The sequence below is a fragment of the Aphelocoma coerulescens genome, chromosome 9, assembly GCF_041296385.1.
Source record: "Aphelocoma coerulescens isolate FSJ_1873_10779 chromosome 9, UR_Acoe_1.0, whole genome shotgun sequence".
Taxonomy (NCBI): domain Eukaryota; kingdom Metazoa; phylum Chordata; class Aves; order Passeriformes; family Corvidae; genus Aphelocoma; species Aphelocoma coerulescens.
The window spans coordinates 10,975,935-10,996,960 of record NC_091023.1 but is presented as its reverse complement, the minus strand read 5'-3'; the positions used below and the strand labels follow the sequence as shown (position 1 = coordinate 10,996,960).

At 36.5% G+C, this 21,026-nt stretch overlaps 1 protein-coding gene across 4 annotated transcripts in view; it reads right to left on the bottom strand.

The window, feature by feature from the left end:
* Positions 1 to 21,026, bottom strand: part of DAW1 (dynein assembly factor with WD repeats 1) — a 156,790-nt gene that overhangs the window by 135,011 nt on the left and 753 nt on the right. For 2 of the 4 annotated variants that reach the window (XR_011152855.1, XR_011152856.1), the window contains exons 2-14: positions 20,158 to 20,230; positions 18,328 to 18,472; positions 15,038 to 15,096; positions 14,836 to 14,877; positions 14,242 to 14,364; positions 12,558 to 12,657; positions 10,655 to 10,762; positions 9,843 to 9,949; positions 6,662 to 6,764; positions 6,185 to 6,299; positions 5,072 to 5,148; positions 2,969 to 3,131; positions 1,154 to 2,392 (exon numbers count right to left, since the gene is read on the bottom strand). Coding sequence is in view for 2 of the 4 variants with exons in the window: in XM_069024833.1 (XP_068880934.1) it covers positions 2,358 to 2,392; positions 2,969 to 3,131; positions 5,072 to 5,148; positions 6,185 to 6,299; positions 6,662 to 6,764; positions 9,843 to 9,949; positions 10,655 to 10,762; positions 12,558 to 12,657; positions 14,242 to 14,364; positions 15,038 to 15,096; positions 18,328 to 18,472; positions 20,158 to 20,230 (1,208 nt within the window). In the remaining 2 variants the exon portion in view is untranslated. Of the gene's footprint in view, positions 1 to 1,153; positions 2,393 to 2,968; positions 3,132 to 5,071; positions 5,149 to 6,184; positions 6,300 to 6,661; positions 6,765 to 9,842; positions 9,950 to 10,654; positions 10,763 to 12,557; positions 12,658 to 14,241; positions 14,365 to 14,835; positions 14,878 to 15,037; positions 15,097 to 18,327; positions 18,473 to 20,157; positions 20,231 to 21,026 lie in introns of those variants that run through there. The other 2 variants (XM_069024833.1, XM_069024834.1) reach the window with 2 other exon arrangements.

Sequence of the window (21,026 nt, the reverse complement as noted above, 5' to 3'; positions counted from 1 at the left end):
TATAAGGTATGTGGATTTAAAAAGTATCAATTAATAGAGTAATAACATACATATTCATCATTTTGGCTGAGGGACTAAAGCAGAATCAGAGAAAGGAATAAAGCTGCTGCAAGACCCACTGAATGGTTCCAGGAAGACACATTTATGCAATGCGTTCCTAAAGTGTACCTCTATAATTTATTAAATCCACATATGAGTAAACCAAGGTGCAGAGAACCTAAGATCAAAGCATTCATAGAAAGTATCTAGAGTACTGCTGAAACTCTTACAAGATGCCGAGCCAGCATCCTTTCCAGAAGTGCTGTGAATCACACCAGATGTGAAAATATTTCACATTTGAGCATGAAATTTGGACAACTTAGCCTGAAAAGCAGTTCTACACACTGAGGAATCTAGGAAGAATCAGAAATAGAACCCAGATGGCCTCCCAGTCCAATGCTTACTGTATGAAATCTCAACCCACAATTTGTGCAACAATAGGACAAGAGCTAGAAGCCAAAAGCTATTAAAGATGTTTGATTTACTAGCATAGTATAAGAAAAAAATCATAAAGGAAAAGGCAACAGGAAGAAAACCAACCTAATCACAGTCCAAAGAATATTTTTTTCTTTGTGATAGTTACACAGCAAGTCAAATTCCAGTTTTTAACTATGTAGCAGCAACTGTATACATCTCATTATACTAATTTTCCTCCATTTTTGTCAGCTGGAAATCCCCCAGATCACAGGTGCACATCAATCAAGGGACACTGGGCAATTCTAAACCAACACAGAACAGCGTTGCCCTTCCCGCCCCTTTCAATTCCAACTTACTGATAGACATTTTTGACGTGAGAAGGTTTTGCACAAAAACCCAGGAAGCACCACAAGCATTAAAGAAACATTTGTATCAGCCACTTTGCCTACTGGTGAAAATTTCATTTTAAATGATCTGCAGCACACTGCTTACTTCTCCCACAACACAACATTGCTTGAAACAACCAGGAAATCTGCCAAGAGATGACAGGCACTTTTGTTTCTTCATTTACATACAAGGATACTGGCAAGCACTCAGAGGTAGTCACAACACATCAGCATTAGTAACTTCCTTCTAAATTTAACATTTAGAAGTCAAGTCCACAATCACCCAGAGATACAGAATATTAACAAAATACCTCCAAGTTCATTCTCTGCTGTACATTCCTATTCTCCCTCTTTGCCTCTTCATCCTTCTTCCAAGTCTGCTGGAAGAGACCAGTCAGTTCTGCTCCTTCACTAAGCCTGCAAAGAGCAACTGCACTTCCAGGTGCTCTTAGGACGTGGAGTGAGCTCTGCACAGGTGAAACCTATTGGCAGTTGCTGGGAGAGGTAAGCCCAGCTAAAAGCTCATTGTGTGCTGGTAAATTACTTGCAGGAGTTTCTCATCCACTTCTCAGTTTATGTCAGGATCCTTGGCAAGCAGAGGTTCTTCGTGCTGGACTTAATCTTTGGGCCAGGATTCCAAGTTGAAGTCACCACTGATATTATATTTTTTTTACCTCAGTTCAAAATAGGAGACTGAGAAGAAAGGAATGGATTGAATGGGAAGATGTGGGTCAGTATGAGAGCGGTGTTTAACTACAGCATGCATGTAATAGTTAATAGTAAGGCAGCTCATAAATGGCTGCTGGTTTTCTCCAGAAATATGAATGGGACATTGTATTACAAAAAGCAAAACTGGCATTTTAACTCAATATTTTATTACACACACAAAAAAAATAATACAAAGTACTCGAAGGAAGTGCATACCAACACTCCTTACACAACTGAAATTATTATAGTGCTCTATTATTTTTTTATTAAAACAATTGCAAGTTAAAAATCACACAAAGAAATGGAGCCATCCTATGCATTCATTCTCACTAATCAAGATTTCTCTCAGGTGACTGAGACAGCAAACCAGATTCTTCTCAGTGCTACTCAGTCAAGAGGCAACATGCACAAATTGAAATACAATAATCTATTCCATTTAAACATAAGAGGGGAAAAACACCCTACTTTTTTTCTTTACTATGCAAGTGTTCAAATACTAAGCAGGTTTGTAGAGAAACTGTGGAGTCTCCATCCTTGGAGATATTCAAACCCACATCAGTCCTGGGCAGCCTGTTTGGATGACAGGGTGCTGAGCAGGGCAGGCTGTTGTACTAGAACATCTCCAGTGGTCCCTTCCAACTTCTGCAATTCTGTGATTTTATATCTAAGTCAAACCTATCAAATCTAGATAACTGCTCTACTTCAACAAAGAGATTAAAAGAAAACACATCTGAAAGGCAGAGTTTATTGACTCTGAAACTCAAAGTAGGCAGAGATACGTCAAACTGGATCCTTCCTTTTCTTCAGTCAGTGCCAGATTCTACAGGAGTTATCCTTGCTCCCTAGTAATAAACACACATGATGAAGGAATCATTTAGCTGTATCACACAGTCTATCCATTTTTGTTAATACCTACATCAACAATGTACCCAGGAGACACATAAATATTTTTTTCTCCACAACTACCAACAGGCAGCAGGATCTAGGGCAGTATTTTTAGCTGAAATCATCCTGCATCCCCTGACTTCTTGTCTGAAATGAAGGAAACCTGACCAGAGTTCAGTACCAAATACACAAAAGGTGTGCTCCCATTTAAAAACCTTTGGCTTTTGCTCACCACACCTCCCTCATGGCAATGCATTGTGAGAAAATGGCTTAGTCACTGTTCTGGTGCTGGTATGTGCCCACTGGAGTGATGGGAGGGCATGCCCATGCCTTTGCACAAATTTGTCCATGGCCATATTCTCTTAAACCTCAGTTCGAAAGTGAATTTCTAGATTTTCTTGACTATACTGTAAGTTACTGCTGGTACCTGCATTTGGCATATGGCCCCAGGAAAGTTTTCAGACTTTTTTTTACCATAACAAGATTTCAGATGTGTCTCCAAAAAAAAAAGAAAAATGGAATATACTACTTACCTGTAATGATTGTATCACCTTTGTAGTTGAAAGCACAGGAGAAGATCTCATCAGCATGACCTTCTAATATCTGAAGGCAGCATCCAGTAGCAGCATCCCAGAGTCGAGCTGTTTTATCAGAACTGGCTGTTAGTATGCAATTGCCTTTGGGGTTGAAACACACCTTTAAAAAATACAGAAATGAGTTATGTTACTTAACAAGCCAGTATGCCTAGAGAAAGAAGCATATCAAGTGATTGACAGATGAAAATAGAAAGCAGCAACTCTTGCATAGTTTTTTAGCTAAAATAGGGTAGTATTCCACTAGAGTCATGCTGGCAAACTTCTGTGGCTGAAAACTTCGTGTATTTACAAAGGCCTTATATAACATGACCTTACTACAGGATCGTATCTTCCAAATATCAAGCCCCAAAATCACAATTGGTAGCAAAAGTAGCAACTTTATTTAATGTTATTATTATTCCAATGTAAAATTTATACGTATTTTATAGAGTTCTACATTAAATAACATAAATTTCTGTAGTACCAGAATTTGCACTAGAAACAATTAACTTTATAGTAAGTCTTTATATTTGATAAACATTCACTGCCAAAACTGCATGGATTTCCAGATAATCAGGTACATTTTTCCAGCACTAACCAGAAAATACCAGTTTATTATAGAATGCAAAATTGCTTAGTCCCTGAGGGCAAAATGTCTTTTACCCAGAAATCCAGTTTCCAAGTAGTAACCTTCCCAAGTGGTCACATCTCCACAGAATACCTGCAGAAATACATGGCCCTTTCCACATGCTCCCAGAGGAGCAGATTCTCTCTTCAGCACAGAAATCATGCTGGCACTAAGGCCCCTGATGGAAGCTGTCTCTAACCCACCCTCTTGGCAGCAGGGGTTCAGACTGTCCTCAGTGTGAAATACTGCAGTGATTTTAGCAACTGAGGAAAGACCAATCCTTCTGAACTTAATATTCTCTCAACAAAATGATTACAATAGACAAATCAATAGAATGAAACCATTTAAGTTTTGTTCATTAAGAACCATCCTAGATTCAAAATACTAATATTTCAACTTCAAAATACATCAAAAAGCAGCACAGACTTAACACACTAGCTTGGAAGCTAGGGAGAACTACTTATTTGAAAGAATAATGAAAAGCTGCAAGCAACAAATAACAAAGTTTGAAAATACGTACAATGGTAGAAGCAACTAAGTGTATTTGGAACAGAACCTTGGTATTCAAAATTGAGCCAAGTAAGACTTCCAGCAAAGCACATGAGCACATTCCTCATGACCAAGTGATCCTTGAAACAGGCTGTATACCTCCAAAGCCCTTATGGACTTTTGAAAATAAGACTCCATGTATTTTTCCACAGAAAATTAGTTTTTCTGTTCCATTCCATAAACCAGGTGTGCAGAGAAATGAAAAAGAGTAAAGAGGAGCACATCTGGTAGAAGCAAGGGATAAGGGTGATGGTAAAAGCCTTAGAGGCAACAGCCTTAAGATGTCAACGAGTAAAAACCTGGTGCTTATTCTGTCAGAGAACATGGGACTACAATGGCAGGATAACACAGGCACAGTTTAGGGCAGGTCAGACAGAAGCTCTATTAACAAAGACCACATTGATAGAACACTCAGAGAGCATCTCCCTCTCTGTTCCCCCTTCTCTACCAAGAGGGTTTGCAGACCCAACTGATAAACTACTTCAGGAAAAGGAAAGAGCTTAGGCAAACCAGTCATTTCAATGGCAACAAAGCCAGGTGTCCAGCCCTTTGGAGGGATGGACTTAAGTAGCTGCCACTATTCTAAGAAGTCAAATGGTAAATGACATGACAATACAGAGCAGTGGCTCTTGGAACCTAAAGGAGTAACACACCCAGTATTGTCTTAGCTCAGAAGTGGGGAATTGGTAAACAATAGTTGTCTGATAGCTTTTAAAAGGAGTGTTCTCTTAGTAAAGATAACTTCTTAGCCAGACCTATCAATCCTAAATATTAATTATTATACCACCACATCCTTTAACAATATTCATGTGTCATGGAATAACTGGTGGATTGGATTTCACACATAGTCAAATAAAAAAAGGTGCAAACCACACACAACTTACCTTTGAAATTTCATCTTCATGCCCTTCTAGCTTTGCAATGCACTGTTTTGTTTCTGCATTATAGACTCTTGCTGACCCTGTTGCAGTAGGAGCCATATGTGATTGTTATGCTTAAGCATGCATTTCAGTAAGAACATTTCAATAAGGTCAGAAGGAACTCATCCTCGGGTTTAATTTCAAGAGAAATAGAAGGCAGTCATCACAGAGTTCCCTCCAAGGGTAAAGTATGTTAACAAGATCTGTAATCTGCTTGGAAAAGATTGACTTCCTTTCTGACCAGAAATGGTTTCTCCTGGAAAATATCTAAAATGTGAATACAAAGGTCCATGTAGAACACAGACTACTGAAGCCTGTAATTTCAGAGTGCATGTACAATATATGCAGAAAGCTTTCATTATATTTCAGATATTAATTTTAACAATCTATTCCTCATATTTAATAAGGTATTGATTAAATTTCAGGAAACTTTTTACATTGTCTTTTGTCTTAATACAGCAAGTACAGGAAAATAGACCCAAATAGTCCTCCCCATCCAGCCTGGTATCCCGTTTCTGGAACTGTGTATCTAGAACTAAAATGGTATTGTCATTATGCTGTATAATATAAATAACTGAGCAGGTGAATATAAAATACTATTTTTTGTGATTCCTGGACAAATAATAAACATGTAAAATTTCTGCATACCAATAACAAAATTGCTCCTTTCACTATCTCTTTATTGTGTATTCTCTTGTGCATTAAGAAAGCCTGCTAGCAAATCCACCAGTAAAGTTCCAACTACTTTTTCATTTAAGCCTAAATCTGAGCTACCAAATAAAACCCCTCAACAGCTATTTACCTACACATTTAAAATGTATTTCCAGCCACAAGTGAAATATTTCCTTCCAACTTTGATGTTAAAACGGAAAGACATGTTGAGTTGATTACAGTATGAAAAGAACTTTTTCACTGGAGAAAATTTTTCAAGTTTAATGCCCAATTTCTGTAATGCAACGATTGAATTAAGTACTCCTCTTTCATCAAGCTACATTCAAAGCAGAGCCAAAGGGAAAGGACAAAGGTGTTTCATGCTGCAGTTGCAATGCTCCTAGCAGTGCCAGGCCCTTCACTCACCATCAGCAGAGGCAGTTGCAATGCGCTGCCCGGCATAATCAAAGCACACATCCAACACCTCCTTCCTGTGCCCTGCCAGCGTCGCTATGTGTGTCCCAGTCACAGCATTCCACAGCTGCACAGATCAACAGGGGGCATTGAATTGCTTCTTTTGATTAACAGACTTTATAGATAGCTAGTTGATTGAAAAAGCAACTTGTAGAGGCCCTTTCTGATATCTGACATGTAATAACATGAAAGCTGAATATAAATCAATGAGTCACTCTTTAGTTTAATGAAGTCCTATACGTTTTTTAGTTCAGTGTATTGCTTAAGACTTAACTAGACTTCACTGAAACGAGTAAGAATATAGATTTTACATTTAGTTGTAAATTCTCTAATTCATTATATACTACTTTAAAATAATGCTCCTCAATTTTAAAAAGATACATTTTATATGACAAGTAGCTGTATTCACTACCTACTCAACCAGCTTACCATGCATGTTTTGTCCATTGATCCAGTGACAATGAGAGAACAGTCCCAGTTAAACTGGGCACTGCTAACCTCTCCTCGGTGGCCTATTAAAGTATGTAACAACCTATCAAAAAGAAATTTAAAATAATAATTTACATTTATAGTGTGAATTTTTATATACACATATAAATTATAAGTTTAGAAAATGGTACAGTTAAGGTGTCAAGTTTTCACCATTAAAACAATTAAATGGAGTGCTGCAGCTCATTTAGGATTCTAGTACTACATCAATTCCATTTTCTATCTTTGGCAAAAAGAGGCAGTAAGGAATATAATGGAAAATTCCTCCCTTCTCTTTCAAAAATATTTTAGTGAATGTATTTCCAGTGAAATGTGATGATTTTCAGTAGCAGACACAGATTCCTTGTATTCATCTACATGCTAAGCATACACAGCACGTTTTTCCACATTACTCTTCCATTCTCCTACTTGAATGAACTGTACATCTTTAAAACTCCATATAATCTAAACCTTTTATAAAATCCACTGAAGATCAGATGGAAATTAATCAGGTACTTAATGCGAGCATGTTCCCAAATAACAGGCAAATGACAGCCCAACTGAAATATGATTTCTAATCCTCATTAATCCTGAACTTCTTGCTGCACAAGACTGGCAATACAAGTCCCATTAAATTCTTCAGCTTTATCTGAATAGAGAGGTTACAATTAGCCAATACTGCTTCCAAGAATTAATGGCCCATAAGGCAACAAAGCCTAAAAAAGATTAATTGAGATATACATGTAGTAAAGGATTAGCAAATTGCGTTATTATCACTATGCTAGCATCACTGCATCATTAATAGAAGCACACTGTAAATAACAGATAAACTAATGACTGGAAAAACAACTAAAGATCTTAAGTGACTGAAATGTTCTTACTCATTGCACAAGATATATAAGGGTAGCTAAATTAATATATGTGCTAAATGAACAGCAAAGAAAATTTCCTGAGCATTTGAATTTTCTGTTTGTTTCTGGTAAGAGAAACTTCATTACATTCATAGCATTTTACATTACTCCTTTTACTGTCTAACACTGTGATGCCTACAATGTTGTAATTGTGTAGAGTTTTTTACAGTAAAACCAAAAATCAACAAGCAGATAACAGAAGAAAACCTAATTTTATAAACATATTATTTGGCCATCAAGGCTGTTGTTACTATAAATACCTAGTAATACCTAGAAAAAAGTTTTAATTTAAAAGTCGAAAGCTTAAACTTCCAATTTTAAAAAAGGCAGTGTGGGCCTCAAGCTTTGACATAAAAATTTGATCAATAAACAGAATATAAAGCAATGTGGAGAACATCTCACAGAAACCATTATCAGATACACAGAAAGAACACAGAAGAGAGGTTTATGAAGTGCTATTAAAAATTTCCATTTAAGTTATTTATTAAAAACAATCAGCTTTAGTCATGACAGTATTTCCTTAGCCTTCAGTTGCCAAGTGAAATTTGATATATGGATGCTCTAGTATTTGACCATAATTGCAAATGAGGAACTGCTTCTCTCTCAGCACCCTGGTGTTCAGCAGTCCTGACCACAGGTACAGGTACAGGCTGTTGATTTGCCAAAGGCAGCTCTGCAGACTGAACTACAACTGACTATATCTGCCATGGAAATACAGACCTGTATTACAAAAGCATGTTTCCCCCTCCACCCGTTTTTTTTAATCGTAGTATTACATGAAGAAAATCTTGAACCTTGTTCTGATTTCTTGTCCCTTCATCAGCTTCCTTCAGAGCAGTTCAAGGTACCTATCCAGAATAAAACTCAGGAACACATATGCTCACTAGGGCCAGCCAGCAAAATTAGAAGAAACCCGAATTTGGAAAGCTGTACATCTCATTTAATTCACATGGTCAAAAACAAGCACACAAAACCTCACCTAGAAAATTTTTGCAAATCTACCTGAACCTGTCTACAGCAAATTATGATTTGCTCATGTCCTTTCTGACTGCAACTTTTCATTATTCCTAAATGTATTCATGTCCAAGTGGCATCTGAAAGCCAACTGCTGGCCTTGGAATAATTCTATTGCCCACTAGTTACTCACCAGAGCTGCTAGTGTTTAAATGAGAATCTTCTCCTTCATATTCCACTTCCTGGTATTGGCCCTGATGTGAAGCCCACATTGATTTCATAGAATAAAGAATGTAACTTTAAAATCCCCAGACCTTGATTTCACTGTAGGCTCAGACATTAAGCTGGAAAAAGTTGCTTTCAAACAAAAATACTTGCAAGAACATCAGGCTGAATGAAGTTGAATCCAAAGGTCAACGTGCTGACTAAATGTTGGTGTTGAATAAGCTCAAAAATCATAGGATCAAGCCTTAAATGATGTACTATGTGTACAGTACTTATAGATCACACAATTAGTCTCATTTTGATATATACTGTCTATTACACCAAGATATTTCTATACACACACATCCCTTTTATTAAATTTCAGAGATACTCCCCTTGCTCTCACAAAAAGAAAAAAGGCATGACCCCTGTAAACAAAATAGAATGGTTATCTTCATAAATTACTTTGTCAGTAATCAGGGTGATAATTTTATTATTTTACTTACACTGAGTTTCCCACTGAAGAAACAAGTGGATTTGTCAGTATTACACAAGTTCATATTTAGCTTCTACATCATTTTTTTTTGGCATCTTAATCAAGAGATTTTGTTGTCTACAGTTGGAGGAGACACATTTTTAAATTTATACTTACAAAGGATTGTGAGAAGGAAAAATACACCATAACCAGACTAATTTTCTATAACATAACATATACTTTCTTTCTACTTAAACAGCCTAGAAATTGTAGACACTTTGCAAGTCATGAGTTTCCATGTTGATAAAATATTTTCCTGTTTGGAGAATTCACCAGGAACAAGCACAGGATCTGTCCATTCTTTCTGCCTCTTTAGTGCTCGTAAGATAGATATTTAAAACAAAGAACACATAAAAAAGCATTTCATGAGCAGCATTCCTTTTCAAAAGAACAAACAGAACAGGAGCAACCAATTACAAAATGAAGGGACATATACTCTAAATGAAATACAAGCTCTGTAATGTGTAGCTCAACATTTTCTATTTAATTTGTCCTGAAATCATGCAAAGTAAAATTATATTTATTAGTGCTTTGGTACCTGCCAGTGCCAACATCCCATACTGCTACTGTATGGTCAAAGGAGCCAGTGATGATCCTGTCTCCAGTGGTATTGAAAGACAGAGCAATAATTTCTGCTGAGTGTCCCTGAGAGAATTTTTAGAAAGGAGTATGAGAATATGAATTATGACTTTTCCATTAATAGAGTTTAATATGTAGTCTTTTTTCAGCAGTATAATCCTTCCATAACTCATCACTATTTTATTTACTGTCTTGTCCAGCACATCACAATTTTGACAGAAAGATCTACCTGACTGTGGCATAGTCAATATCCCAACAACTGCAAAAACTCAGGCACACCACTTAGGCAGGAAGCTTATTCACTACATATTAGTTAGGATTTATGTGAGACAAATGCACTGAAACAGCAGAGGCCAATCTGACCCTGGGGAATGCCAGAAAGCCATGCAGAGCAAAGAGAGATGACAATCTAGAGATTCCTGGATGTCTGTCCTCTGCTCATGTTTACAGGAAGAACCATACAGAGGAGGTCACAACTGACAGTAGAGCAGCAGGTTTTAACAAGTGATGGAAGGCATTCTAATCTATAGCAGTAATGTCACTGCAATGAGAAAATCTGTCTTTTGATAAATAGGACTCATAAAATACCACAGTTTCTCATTCCCTTCAAGTTTTCTTACTCTGTTTTGTAACTGCAGTCACTATGGGACCACCTGGTAAAAGAAACTGCAAGGTTTGCAGACAGTTGTAATGGTTACGGTGTTATTTATCCCTGGTGGAAAACGAAGATAGCAAGGAACACCTTTAAAAACATGAGGAATGCAAACATACACTTAAAGTGGCTACTTCTTCTCCTTTCTCTAGATCCCACAATTTAGCAGTGGTATCCATGCTTCCAGTTGCCAACAGTGTGCTTTGAGGATTAAATGATAAACATACCTATAGCAAGAAACATTGGATAGAGAAAGTTTAAAGGAGTCTGTTTATATATATGTTCTAAAAAAACAAAACAAGGGTCAGGATTAATATTTTTAAATAAAGCAAAGGTCTGATAATATTTTATGGCATACAGAAAACTTGCAGAGTTCTTCCAACAGCTCACTAGAACAGCAACAAATCCTTACCACATAACTCTGGATAAGTACTCATCTCAAGTGGAGTCTTTGCAAGCACATGCTTTGTTTTCTTTATTTCAAAATTCTCTTTGAAATCCTCCAATTACTCCTCAGTCTGACAGTCCTCCCTAGCACTATCATTTGGTAGATTTCCTCTCTTACTTGATGAGATTGGGTAAACATCATCCGAACAGTTCTGTGTACCCACAAACAGACTGTGTGCACTCTCACGCTATCCGGTGCCATTATCTCTGTAATTTGCCAAGGGCATCGCCACAACATTGTGTTTAAGAAAAAGCAAGAATAAAAGCTCAACGACTGCTTTAATTCATTTTTCACATTAAAAAATCACGTAGTCATCCTCCCATTCTCTGTAATTATTCAGTATGATTGCTCTGCAAATAAAGAATAGGAGGTGCCATAAAAAAAGGAAAACAGAAGGTCAGTGTTTTCATACTGATGAACTATGGGCATGTCCTTGCCAGCAGTGTATGAGACGCAATAACGGCCTTTCAGAAACAGGTCTGATTCAGAGAAACACATCCTTTTCTGATGGCAATTATCTTCTACTAATTATTTGCTAGCACAACTCATAACATTCTGGGTCTAATCTAACCCCTACAGAAGTCAGAAAAAATTGAGAGGCCTTTAAACATTTACCTGACTGATTTGTGGAAGCAAAATCACTGCAGCCTTTCTCAATAAGCAAACACGTTGTCCATTGTAAGGGGTAACTCTTTCAGATCATCCAGAGAATCAAAAACACACTGAAACAAACCCCAGTTCCAATATGGTAAACCACCAAATTTTCCTGCTCTAGTTAAGGCCTCTCAATCTACAAGTAAATTCCAATTTTTTTTTCAGAAATGATTTTCAGCAATAGTTTATTGAACATTGATTGTATAGCTATTAAAAAAAAAAATCCCCAAAAACGCACTCATCATTGAAATTCAGAGTTTTAGTGCCTTTGCCTCGATCTTTTAAATTGAAATTTGTGCATCAAGGTACTTGCTGTTGCTGACAGGGGTCCTAGTGCATTGGAGAGGAATACAAGCATTTTTAAGCTTAAACTGTTCTAATTTCATAGATCTGTGACATTTCAGCAGCCCACATATTCCCAGTTAACACACTTTACATTTCAGAAATCCGTTCTTCTACAGCTCCAATCGGTTCTGTACATGAAATACAGATCTCTGTGTGAAAGACAACAACACAAGTAATGATGTTCTTGTGTATTTAGTTCTGCAAATATGAGAGGCAATGCAAGATAGCTAGAAAAACATGTGATATGTAATCAAGCCAAAAGTATGTACAATAAACTGAAAATTCCAATTGCTATAGTATTGTTCAATATTTTAACATTTAGTAAACAAGGGGAATTGGAACAAAGTAAAAATAAAAATATAATTTCAAACTGTGTATGAGGGTTTATTCTGTCTCAAGAACTGTCAGACTATCTTCCCTTGCAGTGCAGAAATGTTAACAAGATCTGGATGTATGAACAGATGTACCACAATAACCGTGCTTTACAGTGGGAGCTCACAGGGAGTTCGAACTCACAGTCATCAACGATGGTGTGAGGAAACATAAAGGAATAAGAAGCATCCATAACTACTCACTATTTCTGCACTATGTCCTCTGAAGGTATGATAACATTTTCCTGTTTCTGTACTCCACAGTTTGCAGGTTTTATCAAAAGATCCAGTGGCAATTTTGTCACTAAATAGAGAAAAAAAAAAATCCTATCATTTTTCTTTAGAAAAACCCTCTGACTCCAGAGACAGCAGAATCCACAGAAACAACACCCAGCCTTAGAAGCTCCCATGCACTTCGGTGCTTGCTGCCGCACTACGAGATCCTGCAGCAAGATTTCACAAACACAGGTTAAAGCAAGGCAAAAAATTAGCAGACACAATGAGCTTCTAAGAGAAGCTACTGTGCCTATCTGTTAGCACAGGAGTGTTCATAACTGATGACTGACCTGCTTTAGGGATGATGATGTGCTGCACTTACAGATGTATTAGGAAGTTATATAATTTCATCAGATAACATCTGTTTGTCAACAATTATAAATGCAGTTCACCCAAATTTCAAAAGTTGAACTCTACTTCCCTGAAGTCAGTGGAAGTGTTGTGACCATCTGCAGTTAGAGCAAGACTAAAGTGAAGTATCCAGAAAATGTACCAAGGGGCACTGTATTGAAACCTAAAGATATCAGAAAAAAGTTCTTTTTTTATCAAATTTTTAATGTTAAAGTAGTTCAAGGTTCTCATCAGGTTTTGTCTTGCTGTATGTTGCTTCTCCACTTTTATGTTACAGTCTAGTTATTGATCTTTGCACAGATTTTTTGTCATTAGTTTCACCAAGCTATATAAATGAACTTCATTAGATGTTTTTCTAAAGTAAAGACTAATATCAGAACATAAGACACTGACACAGCAGGGTTCAAGTTTTCCTTTTCATATAGAAGAAAGATGAAATTTCAAATAGTGCAAGAACAAATCTTTTAACATTTATTTCCTGATGTTAATTGTGTTTTGTTCAACTGATTAATAGGACATCTGACAGTAATGTGATTCAATAGAAAAATAGGAGTTAGTTTATCTTACTTTATAGAAAAAAAAATGGTTTTCTCACACATGACAGCTTCCTCAGGAAGCAAATGAAAATGAAACTACAGTAGCTAACATGTAATTCCCTTCACCTAACAGGTGGCAATTTCAACTTAGAGCAGTTACTGCAGAAAACAAAAGGTGCAAAAATTAATATCTGATGTTCACACAGCAGCACCTTGTGGATTTTACAAAAATTACTCAAAAGCTGTGACATTTCTAGATCATGTCCTAAATAATATTGAATGTGTAATGAAAAATGGAGAAATCCACTTCTTTCTCCTTAACTGAAGCAACACAGATTGCCATAAATACTTATATCACACATCACATACAACTACATGGAGGCAGAAGAGAATGTTCAAAACACAATCTGGTCATGTAGATATTACTGAAATAAACTGTGTTTCAATATATTCAACTGACTCATATTTTTTTCAAGACTGAATACCTAATTAAATTTGTGGTTAGAATTTCTAAGTTATATTTTAAAAAATGATAGCAGAAGACATGTTTGAATGGATCTCTCTTGCAAATAATGACAGTGTCATCCCACAGTGATTAGCTATAGCTGAACTCTACAAATTCAGAAGGTGAACTCTTTCAATTTGAAATAGTCTATTCTATGTCAGAGTATTTTCAAAATAACATTATTAGCAATTATCAAGAATTTCAGAGGAAATTTATTTACCCGTAGGGGTTGTTGAAAGCTATGGCATAGACAACATTTCTGTGTCCCTCCAGTGACCGTAGCTCTTCTCCCGACGCTGTATCCCATAGTTTGCAGGTTCTATCATAGCTTCCAGTGATAAAGCTAAAGCAAAGATAAATTAATTTCTGAATACAGCAAATATCTTACTGGTCCCAATGCACAGCCAAATGATTTATTTCCAGAGATTTCAGTTAGCATTGTCTCAAACCCTAAATCTCCTCTTTCTTTCAAAAATACAGATTAATGAATATAGAGGTTCCTTTCCTTCCTTCTTTTTAACATATTATTCATAAAAACACATTTTTTCTAATCTTTAATGTATTTCAACTAGAAAGCATGCAGCTGCTTTCAAGACATGAAGGAAAAAATGATAAGACATATGTCCACAGTGAAATCAATTAACATGAAAGCTACACTTTCACTACAATGAAACTCCCAAATGAGTTTGTCAAAGCCTCATTTAGCTTTTAGCAATATTTAGCTTATTGCCATAAAGGTGCTTCTTTCTGTAATATGGTAATCGTCAACAGACTATGGCTGTGGAAGAAAAAAATTACATAAATTGAATCTCACCTGCTACTTTTTTGCATCTCCCATTGGTTTTCCCACAGAGGCCTGAAATATAATCCCCAATTATGCCTGAAGTTGCTTAGAAGCAGCAGAGCTGAATTCTTTTTGCAGCAAAGATAAGAGCACTGAAGTTTCCGTACCATTTAATTTCCAAGTACAAAACTTCAATTAATGATTATGTACTTTGACTTTGAAAGCAACTTACCGGGAACCAGATTTGTTAAATGCTACATTAGTCAGAGGCAATATGTGTGTTCTAAGCACCTAAAATAGAAGGGAGGGCAGTGAGAGCAAAAACATTTGATGCTAACAAAATAAACCAAATTGCTCAAAATATTCAACAAATTAATTTTTTCTCCTCCTCCTGTAAGAGGAGAAGAAATCCCACATTAATCATCAGGTTATCACAGAAGATGTTATATAGTCTTGATTTCAATTTTATACTTTACATTAATGAACTCTTTTTCCCCATATTTGCATTTTCTTCACCTTCTCCAAGACCAGCAAAGTAACCCTAGACCAGAGCTGAATGGGCAAAACAAATGAGGAGACCACACCTGCTGAGATCACTGATGAGGGAAATCCCAACTAATATTAAGCCTTATCCAGTGAACGAAGAAATCCAGTTAAATTGAGTATTTGAGAATGTTAGGGTATGGGATGCTTCCAGCTGGCATGTGACTTTGTTATACAAAACAGGAAGAAGAGATACAAGCTTCAGCTCTGTCCTATGAGGTCATGACAAGGTGTTGAAAACCATAACAAAGATACTCAGCAAGACAAAATTCCAGGAAGGAATTTCAAATTTAATGTCTGCACATATTGTGTAGGTTATGGAGGGCACTGTTTTCTAACATTGTTTCTAAGGTCATAAATCAGACATAATATAGGATGTGAATGATCCCATAGCCATAATAATACATACTAAGGTTTATTAAACAGAGGTGAAAATAGATTCAGATACTGCCAGTGAAATCACCATGCCATGATAGTTTAAAAAGGAGACCAAAACCAAATCTGGTTAGTGTTTGAATAAACTCTCTGCTGTAAAACATGGTTTGCACTTCAACAATTTGCACCTATTACAAGCTGCCCTCTCCTCAAGTCTAAAGCATAATAAAATCATGAACTGGGAAATCTCAGCAATTGCTGACAGTGAAGTAAAGGGATGTTAAATATACCCCAGTGGTTCACTAGGTCTTTTCTGTATGAATGAATGAAGAAGAAGAATAAAGAAGAAACTATTTATGAACAATGAGATTTAATCACTGACATATTACCAGAGCTTCAACTCCTTTTTCTTATCTCAAGTTTTCCCAGCCGCCTGTCTCCAAAAGGAAAATGAGAGAGGCTCATAGATCCTCTACTGAGAAGAGTAGGGACTCATCAAAATGGAAGTAACAATTGTCAAGTGAAGGACTGAGAGGGAGAAAGAGAAAATGTATTTTATGTTACAGAAACAACAATTTCTGTTCTCTAGAGAAAGCAACACAAGTTGTACTTTTAGCTACAGAAGTGGGAATGAGCAATTAAGATGTGGAAATGACAAAAATATTGTGTTTTTTAAAAAGAGCCACAATATCCATCTGCACATGAGAATCAATATTATGGAAATTTATGGAAATCTGACCCATAAGATTTTTAGGACTACATGCAGGCAGCTCTGAACAACTCAAAGGTATTTTGAAATCACAAAAAAAGGGAGGAAAACGAGATGGGTTTTTGTGTAATTCCAGATTATGAGACTAATTCTGTTCTTCCAATGCCCAATGCTGCAGTTGCTTCATCCATAGAACTCTGAGCCAGCAAGAATTGCTTCTGCAAATGATACAATAATCAAACCCTAAGGCAATATTAGAAAAAATATACCTCAGTTCTGCAAAATCTGCTACAGCTGTACCTAAGATAAAAATCTGCAAATCACTACAGCATCTCATGCCATGTAATAGTTTAAAACCTGAGAAATTGCTATAAAAGCTTGTTTCTCTGCAGGGTGCCTAACATACCACCATCACCCCAGTTACTGGAAACGACAAAAAGATGAGTTTATACACTTGTTTCAGATTATACTCCAGTGCAACAGGAAAAAAAACATTGATTTCCAAACAATGCACACATGGAACATTTTTTTCAGGGAAAAGAAAAAAAATCTCACTCCCACCCATCTCTTGTATTTTTTTAGTATCTCAGAAGGACCTGGTACTCATGTTTCATTTAGAAGCCTTAAATGAAAATGAAACATCAAACAAGTTCTTTTCACACCCTTCTAACCACTCTTGAGTGAAGGAAATAAGCCAGTACTGATTGGATTTGCCTGCGTCTATTATTTCCAAATACAGAAGCTCAAACACAGCACTACAAACTACAAACCCAACAATGAACAAATACATTATTTACACTCAAGTTTGAACAAGAATTTGAAGATCTGTCAATCTCTGTGAACAAACAATTTTAAAAGCTTTTGAAGAACAAGGCATTATCTCAGTTGAAAGCATAACTCAGAAGAGAAACTTTTTCAATTTAAGATGCCTTATTACATAGCTCTGGTTTCAAGGTTAAATACACATATCTTTGCAGAATTCACCCAGATGAGTATTGTTGGTCAAAAGAACCAAAGTTATACCTAGCAACATGTAAGGGTTTTTAGCTGAACAAACCAACCGAAAACAACTTCTTTTTCACTCTTAATTTAAGGCAACAGTAAACACCACAGCACTGACCAACATTCTTTAACAGCTACACATTGCCATCTGCTGACCAAATAAAGACACAACATTTAACTATGTCAGATTGCAGCTTGCACTCTCTGGAATAAAGTTTCATTTCCACAATTAAATACAATTAAACCTTTTCTCTTCTGACAGACTGAATCCTGGATTTGGAGCTCTGAAAGCTCTCTCTGAGCATTGTTCTTAAAAATCCTATTTTTTTGAAATAATATTTCAAGTGCTGTCTGTAAGTTTAAGATCAATTTATCAATATTCAAAGATAATAGTAATGACAGAAAGTAATGAAAACCAGGATTAGGAATGACAACTGCATGTAGCATAAAACCCCATAAAATAATATCATAAATCCCATAATCTTCACAAAATGAAGAAGTAGACAATGGTATGAAAATCTTTTGGTCCTTTCCCAACAGCTAATTTAATTGGGGTCTATTTACAGGTTTTGTTTTAATGTAACCATGGGTGTCGCTGGCCCACAAATAAAAGATTGATTTTCTCCATCCAAAACACACCCTAGTGCATAAGCCTGTGTAAACAATGTCTAGGGACAGTTATACTTCAGCCTTTTGGGGGGAATTCCAGGCAGAAACAACTAAGCCAGACTCAGTTGCTCTGGAAGTGCCGACAGGATTGAGAAGTGCCAAGAAATCAGTCAGAGAGTCCCAATTTTGCCCTCAGGCACAATACACAGCAGTAAAAACATACTCACAGTACCACAACTTAAACCCCCCAAAATGCCCTAAATTACTTGAAAGATGCCTCTGACCTTAAAAAGAGAGAATTTGTGATTCTGTTTTTCCCCTAGCTTGTCCTGCAATCTTTGTACTAGATGTACGACATGTTCCAAGCAGGAAGCTGTGATGAGAGGTTCTCCTTTCTGAATTTCTTCTACTAAGGCTGGGACATCTGTGCTAATTATAAAAAAAGAATGAAAGCAAATTCAAAAAATACCCCAAATACAAACCCACCACATTCCATCCTCTGGTAATAATTATGAATACAAACCCAAGAATATTATTTACTTGCAGAGAAACTGAAGTAAGCAATTAAATGTTATGCATTTATCTCATTCTGTATAGGCCTAAAGAAATACGGATAAATCTTTCTAGGTTTTTATACTTCCTTCCCTCTCTTACTGAAGTTGTACAGTAAACTTCAACTTTTAAAAATTGTAGCTTGGCAAGAAATTTATCTTTTCAAATTATTTCCACAGAGGATCAGACATGGGAGATGTGTGTCCCAAACTGTAAGTATAAATATCTGAATTAAATTGGAATTTCATAAATTCCAAACAAATTGCCCATGAAGTAGTAACAAGACAAATTATATACGCAAATTTAAATTAAATTTATCTCAGTCTGTTGCTTCAGAAATCTATGGCTGTTTCTACAACTCTTAGTTGTAACAGTAACTACCACAACCTGGTCCAGTCTACTGATGCCCCTGGACCCCCAGGGAGTGGGTCACAGCTGGTCTGTGGAACTGTATCATCTTTCCATGGCATTGATGCCTTAGGTTTTAACTTCTGTATTTTTCAAATTCTGTACTGCTTAGTGTGTAACTGAAGTTTCTTGTAGCCTGTTAATTTCTGCTCTCTCATGCTAGGTAGACATAACAAAACCTCTCCAGGCCTGCTCTTCAAGGACACCCAGACCGTCCTAAGCCCAAAAAGTGTAAACCAAAAGCCTCTTAGGGGGGCAAGTGGAGGGGAAATTACATCATTAAACTGAATCTTTAATTGGAGAATTAACCCTGATATGCAAATGAACCAAACCTATAAAAGTGTGAAGAACTCGTGACCTGTCATCCATCTTGGGGTCCATCTTGGGAGTAGCCTCTGGCTCCCCAGGGGTACCTTTGAAGGCCTTTCAAATAAATACCTACTTTTATTCCTTTACTCCTGTCTAGTCTCTGTTTCTAGGAGGCCTCTTAAGGCATCAGCATCAGATAACTACTAATTTCTGGCCTTCTGTGAGAAACTCAGGGTTGACAATACACAGCAGTCAAATCACCAATACACTCTTAAAATCAGTTTAGCAAGAAAGCATTTCTTCTAGTATGGGAATTATTCAAGTCTAAAGGGGATTTTGTCCATCAGTCTTCTAAATGAGAGCCACTACATCCCATAAATTAGTGTCCTCTCAGTGTTTATACTCTTGTTCAGTAACACCAGACAACTTATTTATTTCACAAAGAGACTTGATACATTTTATCCACAGCACTATACTGGATGGTTCCAGGTAGACAAAAATTATTAAATTTTAAATTGGGATTTTTCATCTGGCATATGCAGTTTACACTGTCCAATGACTCTGGCTTACATGCAAGGCCTATTCCATATCAATGTTGATACTAAGACAATCATATTACTTCATATCTTTCTGTGTAATAAACTCCACGAATTTTGGCAACTTTATTTAATGGTGGCACTTTGTTATTTTTCTGAAGCTCTTCCTACCAGAGCTGGCTGAGTAGAGCAGGTAGGCTCTACATAACAATTGACCTCAATTATATCTAAAACACTCAAATAGAGTCGTACATGAACATGCTATAAAAAGGTAGAGAGTGCTGTTATCTGAAATAATATCATACTTACTCAGGTCTAAGATCAAGTAGATCTATTGATCTGGTCTTTGATTCACCACCTTCTACATATTCCAAAATAATTCCTTTAAAAACAAACAATAAACAGGTCATAATTAGACCCCTGCAATTTTATAACATGCACTGTAGACAGCACCACTTCCATTTTTATAGCTCCACTGACTTCAGGAGATCTATTTCCAGTTCTTGAAGCTGCAAGGAGGTTGGCTGTTCTTGCTGTAAGTAAGCATGGTGATGAACAACTCTGATGTACTTATATGAAAAAAGATATTAAACAACATTATTTCTGAGCTGATTGCTATTCTGGAAATAAACAAACACTTTTTTCCAACAACTTTTTGCATCATTTCATCACCATTAATTTCAAAGAAGCTGTTGAAGATACTTCCTGTAGTTTGGTGTTCCAAGAAGCCTGGAAAATACATTTTACAAAACCTGATACATTGTTTGCAAAAGCTTGAGTGCAGTAATGCCTCAAAAATCCTAATGCACTTTACACTTCCAGGTTTGCTCCAGAACCTCTGCAACTTTCACTGAGCTGGAGTATTAAAATGTTTAACGACATGGCTTCCTGTTTTGAAACAACTGATAAAGGGCTCAGCTGCTCCTTGATTTTCTGTGGGAAAAGATAATTTAGATTAACTTCTGTGTCATTCTGCATTTTACGAAGTTCATAGGAAAAGTATTTATTTTGAAAGGAAGATCTGTTTTTCCAATACACTTCCTGAGCTGCACATCTCCAGCTTGTTTCACTTCTGAAATTTCATTGAGTCACCTGAGTACAGAACAAACCATGACAGTCTGGCAGCACTGCTTTTCAAAGCATGGCTCTGCCCCAACGCCACCTTGTCAACCAGACCC